A 17,756-nucleotide genomic window follows, 5' to 3' on the forward strand; every position below is an offset into this window, starting at 1 on the left:
GTTGCCGGAGAACGTGGTACGGGCGGTTAGCTTGACGGAGTTTAAAAAGGGGTTAGATAGATTCCTAAAGGACAAGTCCATAGACCGCTATTAAATGGACTTGGAAAAATTCCGCATTTTTAGGTATAACTTGTCTGGAATGTTTTTACGTTTGGGGAGCGTGCCAGGTGCCCTTGACCTGGATTGGCCACTGTCGGTGACAGGATGCTGGGCTAGATGGACCTTTGGTCTTTCCCAGTATGGCACTACTTATGTACTTATGCTGTAGTGCAGTATTTTCCAAGTCGGTCCTGGACTACTCCCTTGCCAGTCAGGTTTTCAGGATATCTGTAATGAATATGCATGAGATTGATTTGCATCCACTGCCTCCATTGTATGCGAATATCTTTCATGCATATTCATTCTGGATATCCTGGTGTAATATGTCCTGTGATAGTCCTTTTTTTTTTGCCATGTTAGGTGCATGTTTGCAGTTAATGCAGCTTGGTAAAAAGGACCCAAAGTTAAGAAAGATTCACATTTCCTAGACTTACAGCAAAAGAAAGGCATCCCACAAAAGAATTGGAGGAAAAACAATATAGTCATGGTGGGGGAAGGGGGGGGGTGAAAAAGGGAAAACAGCAGCTAGAGCTACAGAATATGTTGTGTCCTGCCACCAGCCAGATACAGGTAACACGACATAAATATTGATCTAGATTGCTGGTCTTTGTTAAGCCAACTACTGGCAAGAAAACATGAACACTTTTCTACCTGTGGAACTTGGAAGAGAATAGGAAGTGAAATGCGCCAAAAGCCCTTAAAACCTTTGATTGATATCCAGTGTACAACCCGACATGGCCACGTTTCAGCTGATTCAGTGGTAAAAACAGAGAAAATGCATAGGCCGTCGATGACTCAGATGTTTAGGGAGACTAAAGTGGGCTAGGATGGGGCTGGGCTGGGGCATGGTAGGCCAAGGTAAAACCCTTGAGGTGGCAATATCTGTGTCAGCATTAAAGGGACAGTGGGGGGGGGGGGGCACTTTTGAACACAGCTGCCTCCCCCACATAGAATCTCTGTTATTGATGGCATTATACACACTCCAGGTAATTATGTGCCAAAAAAACAAACAAACAAAAAACAACATATTAAACAGAACAATATTTGCAGCGTTCTGGAAATATATGCAGGTACTTGGCCAGTCAGCCCTAGCTCCCCAGTCCAACATCTTCCTGTTGGCCATGTAAACAGTGATGTAACAGAAATCCTGTGGTTACTGGCAACCTTAAAATGGTTTGCTTATCAAATGACCACCAAGTTTTATATCTGCTGCCCTTTAGCTTGTTGTTGAGTTACCACCTGAGAGTGGTTTCCCATGCTTGTAACAGTTGTAACGGGGGGGGGGGGGGGGGGAAACCTTGACCATGTGGACAGAGACAGTAACATCATTGCAGACTGAAAGAAGAAATGGTTTGTTTGCTCCAGAAGTGCAGCCTCCCTATGGAAGGTGGAAATGACTGACTGTCCGTGCAGGCCAACCCAGAACTGCCACTCTCTGACCTTGACATATTAGTTGTCTCTAATAGAAGACCCAAAGGTGCACACACAGAGCTAGACATTGTTAGCTGGTTACGCTTGTAATGCTAGGTTGGAAGTTTCTTCCTTTTTTTGGATGTATTAAACAGTGCTGGATGTATGAAAGTTGCTTGGCTAATTTAGGTATTTATTTTAAAAATGTACAACCCGCACCATCTACCATTCTGGGTGGTTCACAATAGTTCATACACCAAAAGTTGGTCGAAGCGGTTAACAAAAGATAACATTTATACAATAAAAGAGAAAAAGAACGCCATTAATTATCATCATAATGCCTAAAATAGACACATCAACAGTACCTCAGCTACTTCATTACAAAGCAAAATCAAAAGGCCTGTTGGTTTAAAAAAAAAAGGGGCTTTTAATTGTTTCCTGAAGGAGAACACTGGCTGAAAATTACGCAAATGCATTGGGAGTGAATTCCACAGTGTAGGAGCTGCAACAATAAATAAATATCTTCTCCCTGTATTCTTCCAATCTCACATGCCGAAATGACGGAACTTCAAACAAATTCTGACTCTATGACCCCGACAAACGTGCAGGTGTATACATTTTCAAAGCATTTGCAAGTCAGATGATTTATCATATAGAGCATTAAAAACCAACATAATAATCTTAAAATTGATCCGCCAAGCAGTGGGGAGCCAATGTAATTGTTTCAGGATAGGAGAAATATGCACATAACGTGAGCAACCTATAATCAATCGAGCTGTAGCATTCTGAGCCTCCTGCATAGCTCAAGGAGATTTATTTGGCAATCCCATAAATAAGGCATTACAGTAATCAAAAAGTGGAATACATATGCTTGAACAACAATACGGAAGTTTCTCAAACAGTTTACAAAATGTTTTACGACAAACAGTCTTTAAATGTGGCTTCATTGTAAGAGCAGAATCTAAGATGACTCCCAAGTATTTAATCTCACCAACAATGGGAATAGCACAACCATCAAAGGTAAACACCTGAGGGAAATCAGCATTGGTCTTTCCCGACAACAGCAATGTCTACGTTACTCATATTTAGATTACATTTATTGACTCTCAACCAAGATTTCACTGAATTCGGACAAAATCTGAGAAAAGCAAACATATCAGGTATCTTCTTTTACAGAAAAAAAAAACCTGTACGTCATCAGCATATAATTTGTAGTAAACACCCAAACAAGCAAGAACTTTGCAAAGTGGGACAATAAAAATCAAACATATAAATGGCGAGTGACCGAACTCACTCGCAAATGCGCAGTAAAGACCCTCTCTGTCCCGCCCCCGCGTCAGTACGTGATGACAGGGCGGGACAGAGAGGATCTCTACTGCGCAAGGGGAGGGACGAAACCGCCGTCGCTACCACTCCCCCCACCCGGCGGGCGGGGGAGGAGGGGCCTTGCGGTGGCGGGCGGGGGAGGGGGGCCTTGCAGCGGCGAGGAGAAGGGGCCTTTCAACCCCCCCCCCCCCGTCCTATACTAGCCCGTTTTTACGGGGTCAACGGCTAGTATTTAAAAGAAGTGCAGAAAGTGAGAAACCTTGTGGCACCCCCAAAGAAATATCTGTTCATGAAGAAACCTCAGAATTCAATGTGACTTGAAATTGTCTCTCATTCAAATATGACTGAAACCAATGAAGACCTAAACCTGAAATCCATAAGGCTTCTAAACATAATAATAATAAACTAGGATTCACTGTATCAAAGATGACTGAAATATCCAGAGTCACCGTCAGATAATCTGTGCAACAATCAAAGCCACAATGAATACAATCCAAAATGGAAATGAAGAAAGTTCCAGCATTGTGTTTGTATCAAAATTCAAACTGATATTGATCTTAAAATCCATGAATATTGATACAGTCTTGTAATTACTCAAGTACTAATTTCTCCAGAATCTTTTCCAAGAAGGATAAAGAAGAAGTAGGTCTATAAACCCCTAAAATTGATGGATCCGAAGCAACACCCTTCAACAAAGGACTAACTACAGCTTGGTTAAGACATTTTGGAACCAATCCTTCAACGAATGAGCTGTTCACTAGAGAAGCAACAAACGGAGCAATATCATTAGACATAGTCCTCATGACAGCAGTAGAACATAAATTCAAGCTGTCAGTAGTGTTATTCAAAGCTTTAATTATCTCAACAACTTTATCAATAGATACGTCTTCAAAATTCTCCCAACAGATGGAATGATCAACACATGCTTCTACTAAAGGCAAACTGATATGGTCCAAACATGAAACTATAGCCTTCTTAAAACTGTCGGCAAATTCTTGACAAGGAGTAGTTGACGCAACAGGTAAAAGGGCCCCTTAGTGCGTTCAAACAGGTTACTTACTGCAAAATGCTTTAATGGGCTTTACGGTAAGCAGTTTCACTTTCTAAGTGTGTGTTAGGGCTTAATGCCCTCTACCAGAAGTACCTTTATCTTCAGAACTAAAAGGCACAAGTCATATTTTTTTATACCGCATAATTTTCTCAGCACATTTTCAAGGTGAATGTTCCCAAGTACTTTTCTTTTAAAAAAAAAAAGCATTAAAAGTTATGTGGACAGAAAAGTGGCTCTTCATCTTTCTGTTAGGCAGTTTAGTGAAAATGGCACTGTTTGTGAGAACACACCTGATATCAGTTAATCTGTGCATGTATTCAGCAGGAGCGTAGCTAGGTGGGGGCATGGACCCCTGCAGATTTAGCCCTGGCCCCCCTGCTTTCACCCCCCTGCCGCCGACCCTCCCCCGCCACATTCGACCACTGCCGCCGTCAGGTACCTTTGCTGGTGGGGGTCCCCAACCCCCGCCAGCCAAAGTCCTCTTCAGCGCCGGTCTCCAGCGCATTGCTGATCTGGATTCTGTTTCTGACGTGAGTCCTGACGTTCTGCACAGACTCGGAGACTGGCGCTGAAGGGGACTTCAGCTGGCGGGGGTTGGGGACCCCTGCCAGCAAAGGTACCTGGCGGCGGGGGGGGGGGTCAAAAGAGACGGGGAGGGGCAGCGGCGCCAGGTGGGTCAAAAGTGGCAGGGGGTCGGCGGCGCTGGGGGGGCTACAGTGTGCCCCTCACCTCGGACTCTTGATTTTTCTCCTGCCGAAGTCTGGCTACGTCCCTGACTATATGGGATCTATATGTATGAGAGAGGTGGATACATGGCAGTTAGGAAAGACAGTATACTAAATGCAATAAACCATAAAACAAGTGAGATTTGTGCATTACACATCCCCTAGATTCTATATACGATGCCCAAAATTGGGCACCGATCCAATGTATGCACCCAACCTACAATGGCTAACGAGCCAATTAGTGCCAATAATTGGGTGCTAATAGACATTGACACCAATTTGGATTCTATAACAATTGTGCCCAAATCCCATCGTGCACAACCCAAATTAGGGAGTAGCCATGGGAGGTCCATGGGTGGGTCAAGGTTGTTCCTAAAATTTGCATGCAGTGTAATAAAATACTAGGGATGTGTGCTCAGCTGGCACCGGGAATTATACCTGGTTTCAGCAGGTGTAAGTCCTGGCACCCAAATTTGGATGCTGAAATGGGCACTCGATGCAATTCTATAATGGGCAAGCACCGATTTTTTAACACCGTTTTCTGAATCTAGCCCTATATTCTTGGCGTGGGGGCAACTTTCAAAGTATCTTACATGGGGAAAAATTTCAAACCATGTAAATTGGCTAAGTGAAAATTGCCGTCCCTCAAGCCGCCAAAAATTCATGGTTTTCCTTAGTAGGGGCAGTTCTATACCTGGACACTCAACAGGAGCCTATTCTATAGAGGAACATAGGTGCATACTTTCTTTTAAAGATTACATAAGAATAGCCTACTGGGTCAGACCATGGTCCATCTAGCCCAGTATCCTGTTCCAAGAGTGGCCAATCCAGGTCACAAGTACTAAGTAGTAGCAGTATTCCATGCTACCAATCCCGGGGCAAGCAGTGGCTTCTCCCATGTCTTATATCAATAGCAGACTATGGACTTTTCCTCCAGGATCTTGTCCAAAGCTTTTTTAAACCCAGATATGCTAACCGCTGTTAACACATCCTCCAGCAACAAGTTCCAGAGCTTAACTATCCTTTGAGTGAAAAAATATTTCATCCTGTTTGTTTTAAAAGTATTTCCATGTAATTTCATCTAATGTCCCCTAGTCTTGGTGCTTTTTGAAAGAGTGAAAAATCGATTTACTTTTACCTGTTTTAAACCACTCGGGATTTTGTAGACCCAGCTGTCTCTTTTCCAAGCTGAAGAGCCTTAACCTCTTTAGCCTTTCCTCATATGAGAGGAGTTCCATCCGCTTTATCATTCTTTGAACCTTTTCTAATTCTGCTGTGTCTTTTTTGAGATATGGCGACCAGAATAGAAGCATAGCAGGAAAGATTTATGCTTTTAAATTAGGGGAGCAGGTATAAGTTTGAGCATCTAAGTTCTGGAGATATATACATAACTTATAGTTATTCTATGTTACATGTGTGAGTCCCACCAGTAAAATTATACACTGTTAGATACACGTGTATTTACAGAATAGCACTTAGGCATCATTTTGGTGTTTTACGTATGTATATGTCATTCAAATGAATTACACGCATCATCAACGCATAGCTTTTGGCATGTGTTTTATAGATTTGCCATACATGACCATACTTTCAGCCACACTGAGTGGAAACATTTTCAGAGTGTTATGAAAATGCAATCCATGGGTCCAATATTTAAAATGATTTAAATGGCAAGGAGAGACTGCTGGCTATTAAAACACCTGTCCAGGGATAACTGGGTATATTCAGCAGCACTTAAATGTGTAGTGCAGCTGAGAATGTCCAGTTAGCGTCCAATCTGAAACCGGCTATTTTGGGAGTGTTCCAGGGCAGACTTGGCATTTCTCAATATTCATCACTTAAATCGGCCAAGTTAACCCCATAAATAGAACTGCATAAAATTCAGTTCTATTTCTATGCAGTTCACCATAGCTGGTTAAGTGCTGACTATCGCTGTGTTTTCGCTGCTCCCATATACCTGGAAATTCAGTACCAGAGCCCAGACGTGGCCCAGCATTGAATTTCCAGGGATAACACCAGCAGCAGTGAACAAAGCACTGACTCTTATCGCCGCCAGCTGAATATCCCTAAGTTTTTACCCCAGCTCCTCCGACTTGAAACAGGCCTCTGGGTCATCTCCTCTCAATGCAGCCAAAGGTTCATAGGTTGTGGGCATGCAAACTCTTAGCATTTCTGAGCCCAATGTCAAACATCAAATTAATATGGGTAAAAAGCTTTGAAAATTGACTTGTGTATATAATTGCTAAGAATTATAATTATTGTCTGGTACGCAATGTGTACAGTGGGGCATGTATACTTTGTGTGTGGCAGTATACAAGCTCTGTGTTGTAAACTACACAGATGTTTTTCTTTAAAAGTGAATAGCGTTGAACTCTTTCCAAGCATCAGAAAAGGCAGAGGCATCTGTATAACTCAACTGCCCTTTAATAGGCTGCGCGTGGAATGATCCTAGGACTAAAGAACAAACGGCTAACATTTTTGAGCTAATTTCTGTGTAATGGCCCATGTTCTGTTCATGGTGTGTTGAAATTTCTAGTGTAATGAACAGTATCAGAAGGACATGAGATGGGTACAGTTGTAGACCGATATGGTGGAGCTTATTTTATAAAGGCACATCTCTAAAAAATTTCCAAAAACATGCCTAGTTTCTGCATATTTTAAAAAGGCAACATATGTGGTTATCTACCGTTTTTCCTCCTGCATTAATCCCCAGCAGGAGACACGTGCTCCAGCATGAAGATACCCCCATCCTGAGGCATGTGCAACTGTGGAGGATGTGGGTGCTACGTAAAGTACACTTGCACCTTGAAGCTCCGTTCAGACACTGCCACCTCCTTCCGCACTTACCCATGGATTGAGCACCAGCCACTCCACATGTGCTCTCATTAGCATGCACACTTTCAGAAACCTATGTACCTGCACTATGTGATACTAGCTATTTTCCACATGGAAAATATGTTTGACATACAGAAAATACTTTGGTGGTGGGAGGCGGGGCTGGTGGTTGGGGGGCGGGGATAGTGCTGGGCAGACTTACACGGTCTGTGCCCTGAAAAAGACAGGTACAAATCAAGGTAAGGTATACACAAAATGTGGCACATATGAGTTATCTTGTTGGGCAGACTGGATGGACCGTGTCATCTACTATGTTATATTACTATGTATTTACCCCCATAGAGGGAAAAAGTTGTCCTGCCTGGCAAGGGGTGGCACCTTCCACTGAGGGAAGTAGTCAGATCCATTCCCCTATACCTATACCTTTACTCCCAAAATTCTCTAGATGGCGCTGAAAACTGTGCATGCAAATTTTGGTGCACGCCCAATTTCTGCATGCAATTTAATTGAATATTGACCAGTTAGCACTGGGTACTAATCAATTATTGGTGCTAATTGGCAACAGTTTGAATTAATACGCACATCTTGCTAGGCGATATTCTATAAAGATGGGCGCATAAATCTTTTTAGTGTGTAACTGAAGAGGGGAGTGGCCATAGGAGGAGCATGGGCAGGTCAGGGGTATTCACTAAAGATGCACACAGTATTATAGAATATGGGAGATCCACTTTTAATTTACGCCTGAGGATTTACACCAGAGTTCAAGTAGTGTAAATCTTGGTGCTCAAAATTGGGCACGGATCCTGGCACCATTCTATAAATGGCACCCAACTCAGGACACCGTTTATAGAATAGCGCCCACCTCTTGTTTTTTTTTCGGCGTCCGTATTTGGGCGCCATACTGAATCTAGTGGTCAGTGTCTACTGTTGCGGTAAGCATTAACTGACATCCAGAAATGGAAGCACTGATTGTTCTCTTGGTCTTCTCCAGGTTTTCGGGCAGTCAGCACTGTGGGCACATTCACTGTGCGTATCAGTATCGAGAGCACTACCACTGCCTGGATCCTGAGTGCAACTACCAGGTAGGGACACAAATAAAGGATGGAAGAGGAGGAGGGTTAGTAAGAACCTGGAGTAGAGAGAGGGTCAGGGATATGGGCAGTGGAGGGTAGAAAGAAGCGAAAGGGGTTATGGAGGAAAGAGGGTGAGAGGCATTGGTGGGGGAGCTGGAGCAGAGAGTAAGAAGAACTTGGGGCAGAAAAGGTGGGATAAGGGCAGTGGAGACATAGAAGAATGATATGCTTGAAGGGATTCAGTTTACATCAGGGAAGTTGATCTTTGACCCAGTATTTTTCTTCTGATTCTTTGGGCTTTCAGCCTAATCAGACCTATCCCTCTGAAACTTGGGTGATAATGAGCCTTCATTCCTAACAGCCCTGGGTTCCTGTACACATTTGTTAACCCCTCCTAGTTAACACAGTCATCAAAGCAATGCTGCTTGTTCGGGGCCCTGAACAGGGACACTCTGATTCTGACCAGTAGGTGTCACTGTCATGCATTGTGTCTGCTCCCTCCGTCTCTATTTGGTTATAGCTGGTGTGTGCTCTCTCTGCCTGGGGTGTGTACATTGGTCATAGCAGAGCACAAATACCTGAAGCCATAGGGCAGAGTGATGATTGGACAGGACCCAGCCCTCTTGGTACCACACGATGTGCTGTAATTCCTAGGAGATCTGCCAGGGGTCAAGTGCAGGTCACTTGATGTGGTTGTTGCCTTTTGGGTGGCTCTCTTATGAGGGACTATATAGGGAACAGAGAATTAGAGATGGATATCAGAAGCCTTCTAAAGAGGGGAGAGTGTTTTTTTCTTCTTCCTCTGTTCTCTCCGTTCTTGCAGTTTTCTCTCTTTATAAGGCATCTGTTATCCACTAAATGGAAAAAAAAAAAAAAAAGCAACAATACAGCCTTGTTTGGATGAAAAGTTTAAAAGGCATATTTTCTCTTTCGTATTACTATTTTTCTCACATGTCTCTCAATCTTTTTCTTTTCCCTCTGTCGGTATCACCTCTCTGCATTGCCTGCTCTATGTCTAATGCTTTCTCTTTCTTCAGAGATTCACCAGTAAGCAGGACGTGATCCGACATTACAACATGCACAAGAAACGGGATAATTCCCTCCAGCACGGTTTCATGCGCTTCAGCCCTCTGGATGACTGCAGCGTGTACTATCACGGTTGCCACCTTAATGGAAAAAGCACACACTACCACTGCATGCAGGTAACGTCCCTCCACCCAATTCAGACTCGTAAGATTTCAAACCAAATCGAAATACTCTTAGGTCAGTGGTTCGGAACCATGAGGTGGGAGGGAGGTATGTCACAAAAAGTTTGGTATAGGCAGCAAGCTTAATAACTATCGCAAGCTGGGGAGAGCAGAGATCCCGAGAGTCAGGTTCTTGAATTCCCCATAAATAGTCCTTTAATTCTGCTTTCTGATTATCCTCAGTAATAACTTCTGCCACCAGCCCCTGCTGGAAGTCTTGCAGGTCTGCTGTCCATAGGTTCTATTTGCTACATAGTTTGAGTTGCGTGTTTGCAGGGTTTTGTATTGCTTCAAAGCATCTAGCAGTGGACAGATTTTATGCTGCTGTTACCGAAGTGGCACCAGAGTTTTGAAAATATATACTTGTTTTGTATGATGAGCGAGAAATCTGGGATTGATTTATCACATACAGTTTTTAATATGGGATTGAATGATAGGTAAATTCACACTAAACTTACAATGAAATATTTGTGAGGTTTTTTTTTTGTTCAGCTGTGAATTTTAGCGTTCAATGTGTCACACACATGAATATTGTCTGTCAGGTGAATCACAACAGAAAAAGGTTGAGAATCACTGCTCTAGGCTGTCTTCAGATCACACTTACTGGATCGGTGCGCTCAGCCTCTCTTTGGCTTGAATCCAAGTGCAGAGTCCAAGCTGAGGATTGTCCCCTCTTGTGCTTTTGGCTGAAATGGAGAACCTGTACAATCAGGGACTAATGACCTGCCATCAGATCCCACTGGGGACTTGCTAATGTTACAACTGCATTCAATGCAAGCAGATTAAATCTTCTGTTAAGCAAAAAAATAAAAATCTGTCAATGCCTCTTGGTCTTTTGGCTTAGATCAAGTGTAACATCTGAGCCATGAAGTGACAACAGTTCCTTTCCTTGTCCTTTTGCTTGCCATGGAGAGCCCCAGTGGGGATAGGATGGAAAATTCAACTTCCTTTTTTAAAATATGTGTTTTGTGTAGATGTGTTATGATACCTGCCAACATGCACAGCAGCAGATGAGGGACACAGATCTGAAAACTCAAGGAAACATAACTTTTTTTTACTTGGAATCCACACCCCTGACAATAGGGGTCTCTCCAATTCCTCTACAATACACACAGCACCTTATAGGGTACGCTCAGGCCATTGAAGGGGAGGGCAGTTTTCAAAAGTATTTATCCAGATAGCTGGGTGTTTACCTGGTTACAATGGCTCAACTGAAAATTCTGCTCCTGAAATTCTGCTAAATGTATGCAACAATTCAAGAAGATGTATGCTTTGACACGGGGGGGGGAGGCATTTCTGTGGGTATGTGTATGATGAATGCATTCAGTTTTTAAACGTGTGCCCATTATTATTGCCCACCCTCTGCCCTGTCATCCGCACAGATAGCAGATAGGCAGTGCACAGCTGCTCTCAGTACACACTCTTTTTATATGCTAAATTGTAAAGAGACATTTTGCAGGTTTTTAAAGGAAATGCTGTATTAAGTATGTGCAGTAAGAGCAATTATGTGGACTGTGAAAACTATCTCCATTGTCAGTATGTTCAGAGGTTACACTTTGGAAGTGGTGGACCCTCTGTTTCTCCCTCAGACTCGCATGATTTCGGTGGTGCAGTGCGGCTGATAAACCTTTCCTGAAGCTAAAAGTATAGTCTCTTTGTGCTCTGAGTACATGCTTTCGAATTTCAACAGAGATATATACTTAATTTATTTAATTTATTGCAATTATCACCTTTGGTGATTGGTGGAGAAATTGATATCCTAAAACTTATAAATACAGCACCTGCTCTTAAATTATAAACAGTAGCAAGTGCTCTAGAGCTCTTTCCCCCAAGTAAATCATTTCTTGTAACACTGGCTGCTCGCTTTCTTGTATCCTTCCATGATTATGGACCCTCTGTTTGTCCCCTCAGACCCACACTGAGGTTTATGGTTCAGTGGTAGTGGATCCTCTGTTTCTCCCCCAGATCTGCCTTCTGCTGGTGGTGAAGGGCTGTGGGCCTCCATTTTCCATTTTGTTGTTGTCTTGCTAGCTGAAAACTGAGTATTTAAGGTTTCTGCTGTTGGCAATAAAGTTGCTGCTGTTCCTTGGTCCAGAAGCGAGACAATTCTGTCCTCTATTTTTATCCTCCACTGCCTCCTACTTTCATTCCCTCTCACTTCCCCACTTCTGCACCACATATTTTACCCACTTCCTTCTTTGTGTCTCCCCTGTATCTTTTGTGTGGCATCATGCCACATGAAAGCACTTCTATGCTAATCACGATGACTTTTTATGTGAAATCCCACAGTGAGAGGCTCAAGCTTTCTCCTCATGTGAGGCCTTACTGTGAGGCTTATGGTTTCCTCCTCAGGTGAGGCCTTGTTATGAGGTTCATGACTTCCTCCTCAAGTGAAGCTCATTCCATTATTGTCTCTTTCCCCCTCTCCCTCCCATCCCCTCATACAAGCTTCCGCAGTAATTCCAACAGCTTGCTTTCTTCGTGTGTGTGGTGTTGTGCACTAAGCCACCCCTAAATAAGGTATAAGTAGTCCTCCAACTCTCAGGTATTGGATATTGTATTGGTGATGCCTTTGGTGTGAGCCCCTCTAAGCAACAGCATTTGGAAATTTAAGAAGTCGCTCAGTAGAAGGGCTTTTCACAAGATATTAGAATGAGGAAATCCCAAAAACATCAGGACATTTGAGAGGTGCTTTGGGATGTGTATAGAAGAGGTGAGGGTATGGAGAGATGATGTGAAGCTGGATGGGGAAGGGTAAGGTGGGAAAAGTGTTCTGTAGTCAGGGCTGGTTGGATCATACTCCCTGTAGAAGATTTCCTGAGTGTCTCTTCCTGACTGTATTGTTCAACCTTGACCCCTTCCGTGCAGCTGTTTTGCTTTGGTTTCATTCAAAGCTTTTCCACAAGAAACCTGCCCTTTAACACTAGGCACAGATCTTTTGAAACTTCCTGCCAATAAGATAAAATATTAATGATCTTTCTAAAGCCACTCAGAATTTCATTTTGGATGCTAAAAATGGAACTATGTATATTCAAATAATTAAAGACTGGGGGGGGGGGGGGGAGAGAGGATTATCCTTGAAATGTTTCTAAACCTTGGGCAGGGGTCGGCAGGGGCCAAGGTCTCCAGGCACCAACCTGATTGGAGGCTCTTGAGGGGCACTCAACATCTGTCTCCAGTCACAGGGGTGGCTCTATCAGATGCAAATACTATTGACATGGGGGGGGGGGGAGACGTGGGGAGCTGGAAGAGTCCCCAAATACAGCAAAGAAGCAGCAGCAAGGAAAAGGAAGGCAGCAACAGGACCTTAGAGCGCAGGCTCACAGCCTGCTGCGCCCTGCCTTACCGAAACAGGAAGTCTGCATCATAGGGGGTGGAAAAAGATGTGGCAGACTGAGCACGTGCAGGGACTCAGGCTCCTTTCTGCTCCAGCCAGTAGTGGTCACTGTTTCTTTAAACACTGATCACAGGGACTGCTTGTCCCTGGAATCAGTAGCATGAATCTTGCTACTATTTGGGTACTTGTGACCTGAATCGGCCACTGTTGGAAGCAGAATACTGGGCTAGATGGACCACTGGTCTGACCCAGTTTAGCTATTCTTATATTTTTATGATCTAATCTAATCCAAGACTTGTTGATCGCACAAATCCCAGCAAGAGGTTCAAGGTGGTTTACATCTTAAGAAACTTGCATCAATAATCAATTTAAAAATATCAATACACTAAAATTTATCAAACAAAAATGTTTTCAGCTTCCTTTGCAGTTGAATATAGTTTAACTCTAGTCGAATATATATATGAAGTTTATTGCAAATAGCAATTGCCAGGAAGGGAAACATAGCTTCAAACTGATGTTTAAAACGTAGACCTTTTAAATGCTGGAAACTTGAATTAAAGGGCTATCATGAATCCGAGTAGAAGAATAAAATGAGTATGAAAATAAAATTGGATTATTAGTTCCGAAGTACTACCGTACAATACGTGAAAGACCAAACAACCAGCTTTAAAAATAACGTGCGCTTTAAGGAGCCAGTGCTGTCTTTTCAAGTACTCAGAGGCACTATCATATTTTTTTTTAAATCCAAAAACCAGTTGCACCACAGTAACATAGTAACATAGTAGATGACGGCAGAAAAAGACCTGCATGGTCCATCCAGTCTGCCCAAGACAAACTCATATGTGTATACCTTACCTTGAATTTGTACCTGTCCTTTTCAGGGCACAGACCATATAAGTCTGCCCAGCAGTATTTCCCGCCTCCCAACCACCAGTCCCGCCTCCCATCACCGGCTCTAGTACAGACCGTATAAGTCTGCCCTCCCCTATCCTCGCCTCCCAACCACCAACCCCTCTTCCCCCCACCTGCTCCACCACCCAATTTCAGCTAAGCTTATGAGGATCCATTCCTTCTGCACAGGATTCCTCTATGCATATCCCACGCATGTTTGAACTCCGTTACCGTTTTCATCTCCACCACCTCCCATGGGAGGGCATTCCAAGCGTCTACCACCCTCTCCGTGAAAAAATACTTCCTGACATCTTTCCTGAGTTTGCCCCCCTTCAATCTCATTTCATGTCCTCTCGTTCTACCGCCTATCAATTGCAGTTTATAGACCTGGATATGTGGAATGATCTCCCCCACCCCCCCCTCTCTCTACGGCTTGAGCTTTCATGTCCACGATGTAAAACCTTTTTAAAACTCCTCTTTTCAGTCTTCATGTGGCACTTCTTGTGTGCTGGTGCCTGAATAGGGTTAAGATAGTTACTATTTTAATTTCTCTGACTAGTATCTTTGCTTATTACGAGGAAAAGACTTCAGATACTCGGTGCTAGCTGATTTTACAGCAGCTAAGTATATGTTCATCTATATGACAAAATATGCAATGAAAATAGTAGAAAGAATAAAAGCATAAAAATTAATAGAATACGAGGTTTTTTTTACTTGTGAGGATACTCGCCAGCAGGTTGACTTAAGGGAGGAATACTTTTCAATGTAAACGCTGAGCGACCCGGTCCAAGAGGCTGTAAAATCAGCTAGCACCGAGTATCTGAAGTCTTTTCCTCATAATAAGCAAAGATACTAGTCAGAGAGCTTTACTTGCTAACGGTGGACTTGTATTAGATACTTTTTGAAAGCAAGTACCAGGTATAAACTTAATGATTCTATTTTAATTTGAAATTTAAAAAATAAATTTTGTGTGTGTGTTTTGTTTCTTTGTGTGATTGGACTTTACTGTTAAATTGGAATTCATTTCTTTGTCTTTTGAAAATTTTTTTTCCGTATATCTGTATTAACTCAGAACAGAGGTAGAGCAAGCAAACACAGAATGCCAATGTATCAAGTTGTTTTAATAAAAATAAATATATTCAATGCTGGGCCCTATCCAGACACCAGCACTGTATATCCAGGTCTTTGGTACCTCCCTACTGAATATTATCGGCATCTGCATAACTCCTGACTCCACTTCCAATCCTACTGGATTTTCAGCAGCAATCGCTTACCGTGATTTAATAGGGCCAGGGCCCCTCTTGCCTGGTTAAATTGTTCTGAATATCGACTTCACTATTATTATATTTGTTTCGCTTATTTGTACCTTTGGGATACATACCTGACATCAAAATCTCATTTGGGAAATAAGAACTCCCCCTCAAATCACAAGTCAGGAACCTTGGAATACAGTTAGAGTCAACGCTTACTCTGATTCCCCAAATTCAAACAACCTTCAAGAGCTGCTTCTACTATTTGCGACAGCTACGCTGCCTCTCTCCTTACATCGAGAAGGTAAATCTTATCCCAGTTGTGCATGCCATGATAACATCAAGACTGGATTACTGTAATGCACTCTACAACGGTCTCACAACAAAGAGCCTGCACCAGTTTCTGTTGATTCAGAATGCTGCAGCAAGATTAATAGAAGGTTGCGAGCGACGTGACCACATCACACCATTTTTGCAAAAACTTCACTGGGTACCAGTACAATACAATGTAAACAAACATTCACATGCACACTCTCCTTCCCTCCTCCACCCTCTAAATCCCCTGGCACAACACATACACACACTCCATCCCCCATGAGAGGTAGGGTGACCATGTTCCTCTAGCTCCACACTTCCTCCCCTCCCCCCACCCAGTTTATCATTTTATTTTCTGTTTGCTTCCTCACACAGCATGACCCCTGGGCTGAACCACTGGTAGTTCCAAACTTTTGCTACACTGTGCCATGAGAATGTTATCTGGGGCAAACAGCTGTTAAAATTGTGGCTGTAGATGGTGGCCAGGACCTGAGTGAAGTCAGCAACCACGTGTGAAGCCCTTTTCCGACTGGTGGGAAATACGGCCATTTTGAACCAGAGCCGCGTGTCTCCTGTGGCTGGAAGGGGGGGGGGGGTTCAGGCCAGCCCCTAGGGATTGCTGCAGAGGACTTGCTATAGGAGCTGAATATTTTGCAGGAAATCACCCGCTGTTTGCCAAAAGACCTTAGTTTCTCTGCATACATGCTGTCTCGGCTGGAAGGGACTGGACAGTGTTTCCAAGTGATGTCAGACACCGGCTTGCATTTGATTGGGCCTGAACCTCTGGTTCCAGCTCAGCTGTTTTGGGGACTGGAAGTTCGGACCCAACCTGATGCAAGCTAGAGGGGGAGAAGCAGAGGTAAATATGTTTTTACTTTCCAAATTAATACTTCTTTACTAAGTACAAAGTACAGCTTCAATGTAATGAGTTACAAAATGTAACTCACTGCATGTGAAAGTACTGACAATTGTACAATTAAGTATTGTAATGAAGTAACTGTACTTCGCTACTACCCAACCTCTTGCGGTGCCTCTGTAAAATGGCTGCTGCCACCTCTCACGGCAGCAAGTGGTACTTCTGCCCACTTAAATCGCTTTGAATAGCAGCCTCTTAATGCTTAGTGGGCATCATCCTGGCACTTGGCATTAGGCTGCCTATGGAGAATTACCAAGCAAACACTTTCCCTTCCCGTTCCCCAACACCCAGACAAGAATTCCCATGTTAGGTACTTAACTTAGCAGTTAACACAAGCAAACATTTAACTTGCTGCATTAACTGTTAACAGGCTTCAAAAGACACATTAAATACCCAACGCAGCTTATTCCATTTTGGCTGCACAAAACTTTGTTAGATCTAACTGGTCAGGTCTTGATCAGCTAAACTTAACAGAATCCCCCTGAAACCTCAATTCATGTCCTCTAGTTCTACCACCTTCCCATCTCTGGAAAAAAAATTGGTTTGTATATTAATACCTTTCAAATATTTAAATATCTGTAGCATCGCCCCATCCCCCTTTCCTTTAGGGGTATACATCTTCAGATCAAGTCTCTCCTTATATGTCTCGTGGCACAAGCCCAGACCATTTTCATTACTTTTCACTGAACAGCTTGAAGTCTTTTTACATTCTTAGTGAGATACAGCCTCCAAAACTGGAAACAATTTCTTAAATGGGTCCTCACCAGTGACTTGAACAGGGGCATCAACACCTTCTTTCTTCTGTTGGTTACATGCAGCCTAGTATCATTCTGGCTATGGCCACCTCCTTGTCACATTGTTGTGCCACCTTGAGATCCTTGGACACTATCATTCCAAGGTCCATCTCCTGAGCTGTGCTTATCAACTTCTCGCCTCCTATCTTGTACATCTCATTTGGATTTCTGCATCTCAAGTGCATCACTCTGCATGCTTGGCATTAAATTTCAACTGCTAGACCTTAGACCATTCTTCTAATTTTTAGATATCTTTTATCATGATTTCTACGCCTTCCGGGGTGTCCACTCTGTTGGCGAGCTTCATGTCAACCTCAAAAAGGCAAGCTTTTCTTTCTAACCCTTCAGCAGTGTCTCTCACAAATATATTAAAGAGAATCAGCCCCAGTGCCAACCCCCAAGACACGCTCACTTTCCTTTCCTCTGAGCAAATTTCATTTACCACCACCTTCTGTTGTCTGTCGGTAAACCAGTTTCCAATCCAGTT

General features: G+C 43.1%; 1 protein-coding gene across 3 annotated transcripts in view; it reads left to right on the top strand.

Annotated features, from left to right (window-relative positions):
- CASZ1 (castor zinc finger 1) overlaps positions 1 to 17,756 on the top strand; it is a 177,061-nt gene that overhangs the window by 120,134 nt on the left and 39,171 nt on the right. For all 3 annotated transcript variants that reach the window (XM_030186248.1, XM_030186250.1, XM_030186249.1), the window contains exons 5-6: positions 8,438 to 8,528; positions 9,557 to 9,721. In XM_030186248.1, the coding sequence (XP_030042108.1) occupies positions 8,438 to 8,528; positions 9,557 to 9,721 (256 nt within the window). The remainder of the gene's footprint in view (positions 1 to 8,437; positions 8,529 to 9,556; positions 9,722 to 17,756) is intronic.

This window comes from Microcaecilia unicolor, chromosome 13 (assembly GCF_901765095.1).
Source record: "Microcaecilia unicolor chromosome 13, aMicUni1.1, whole genome shotgun sequence".
Taxonomy (NCBI): domain Eukaryota; kingdom Metazoa; phylum Chordata; class Amphibia; order Gymnophiona; family Siphonopidae; genus Microcaecilia; species Microcaecilia unicolor.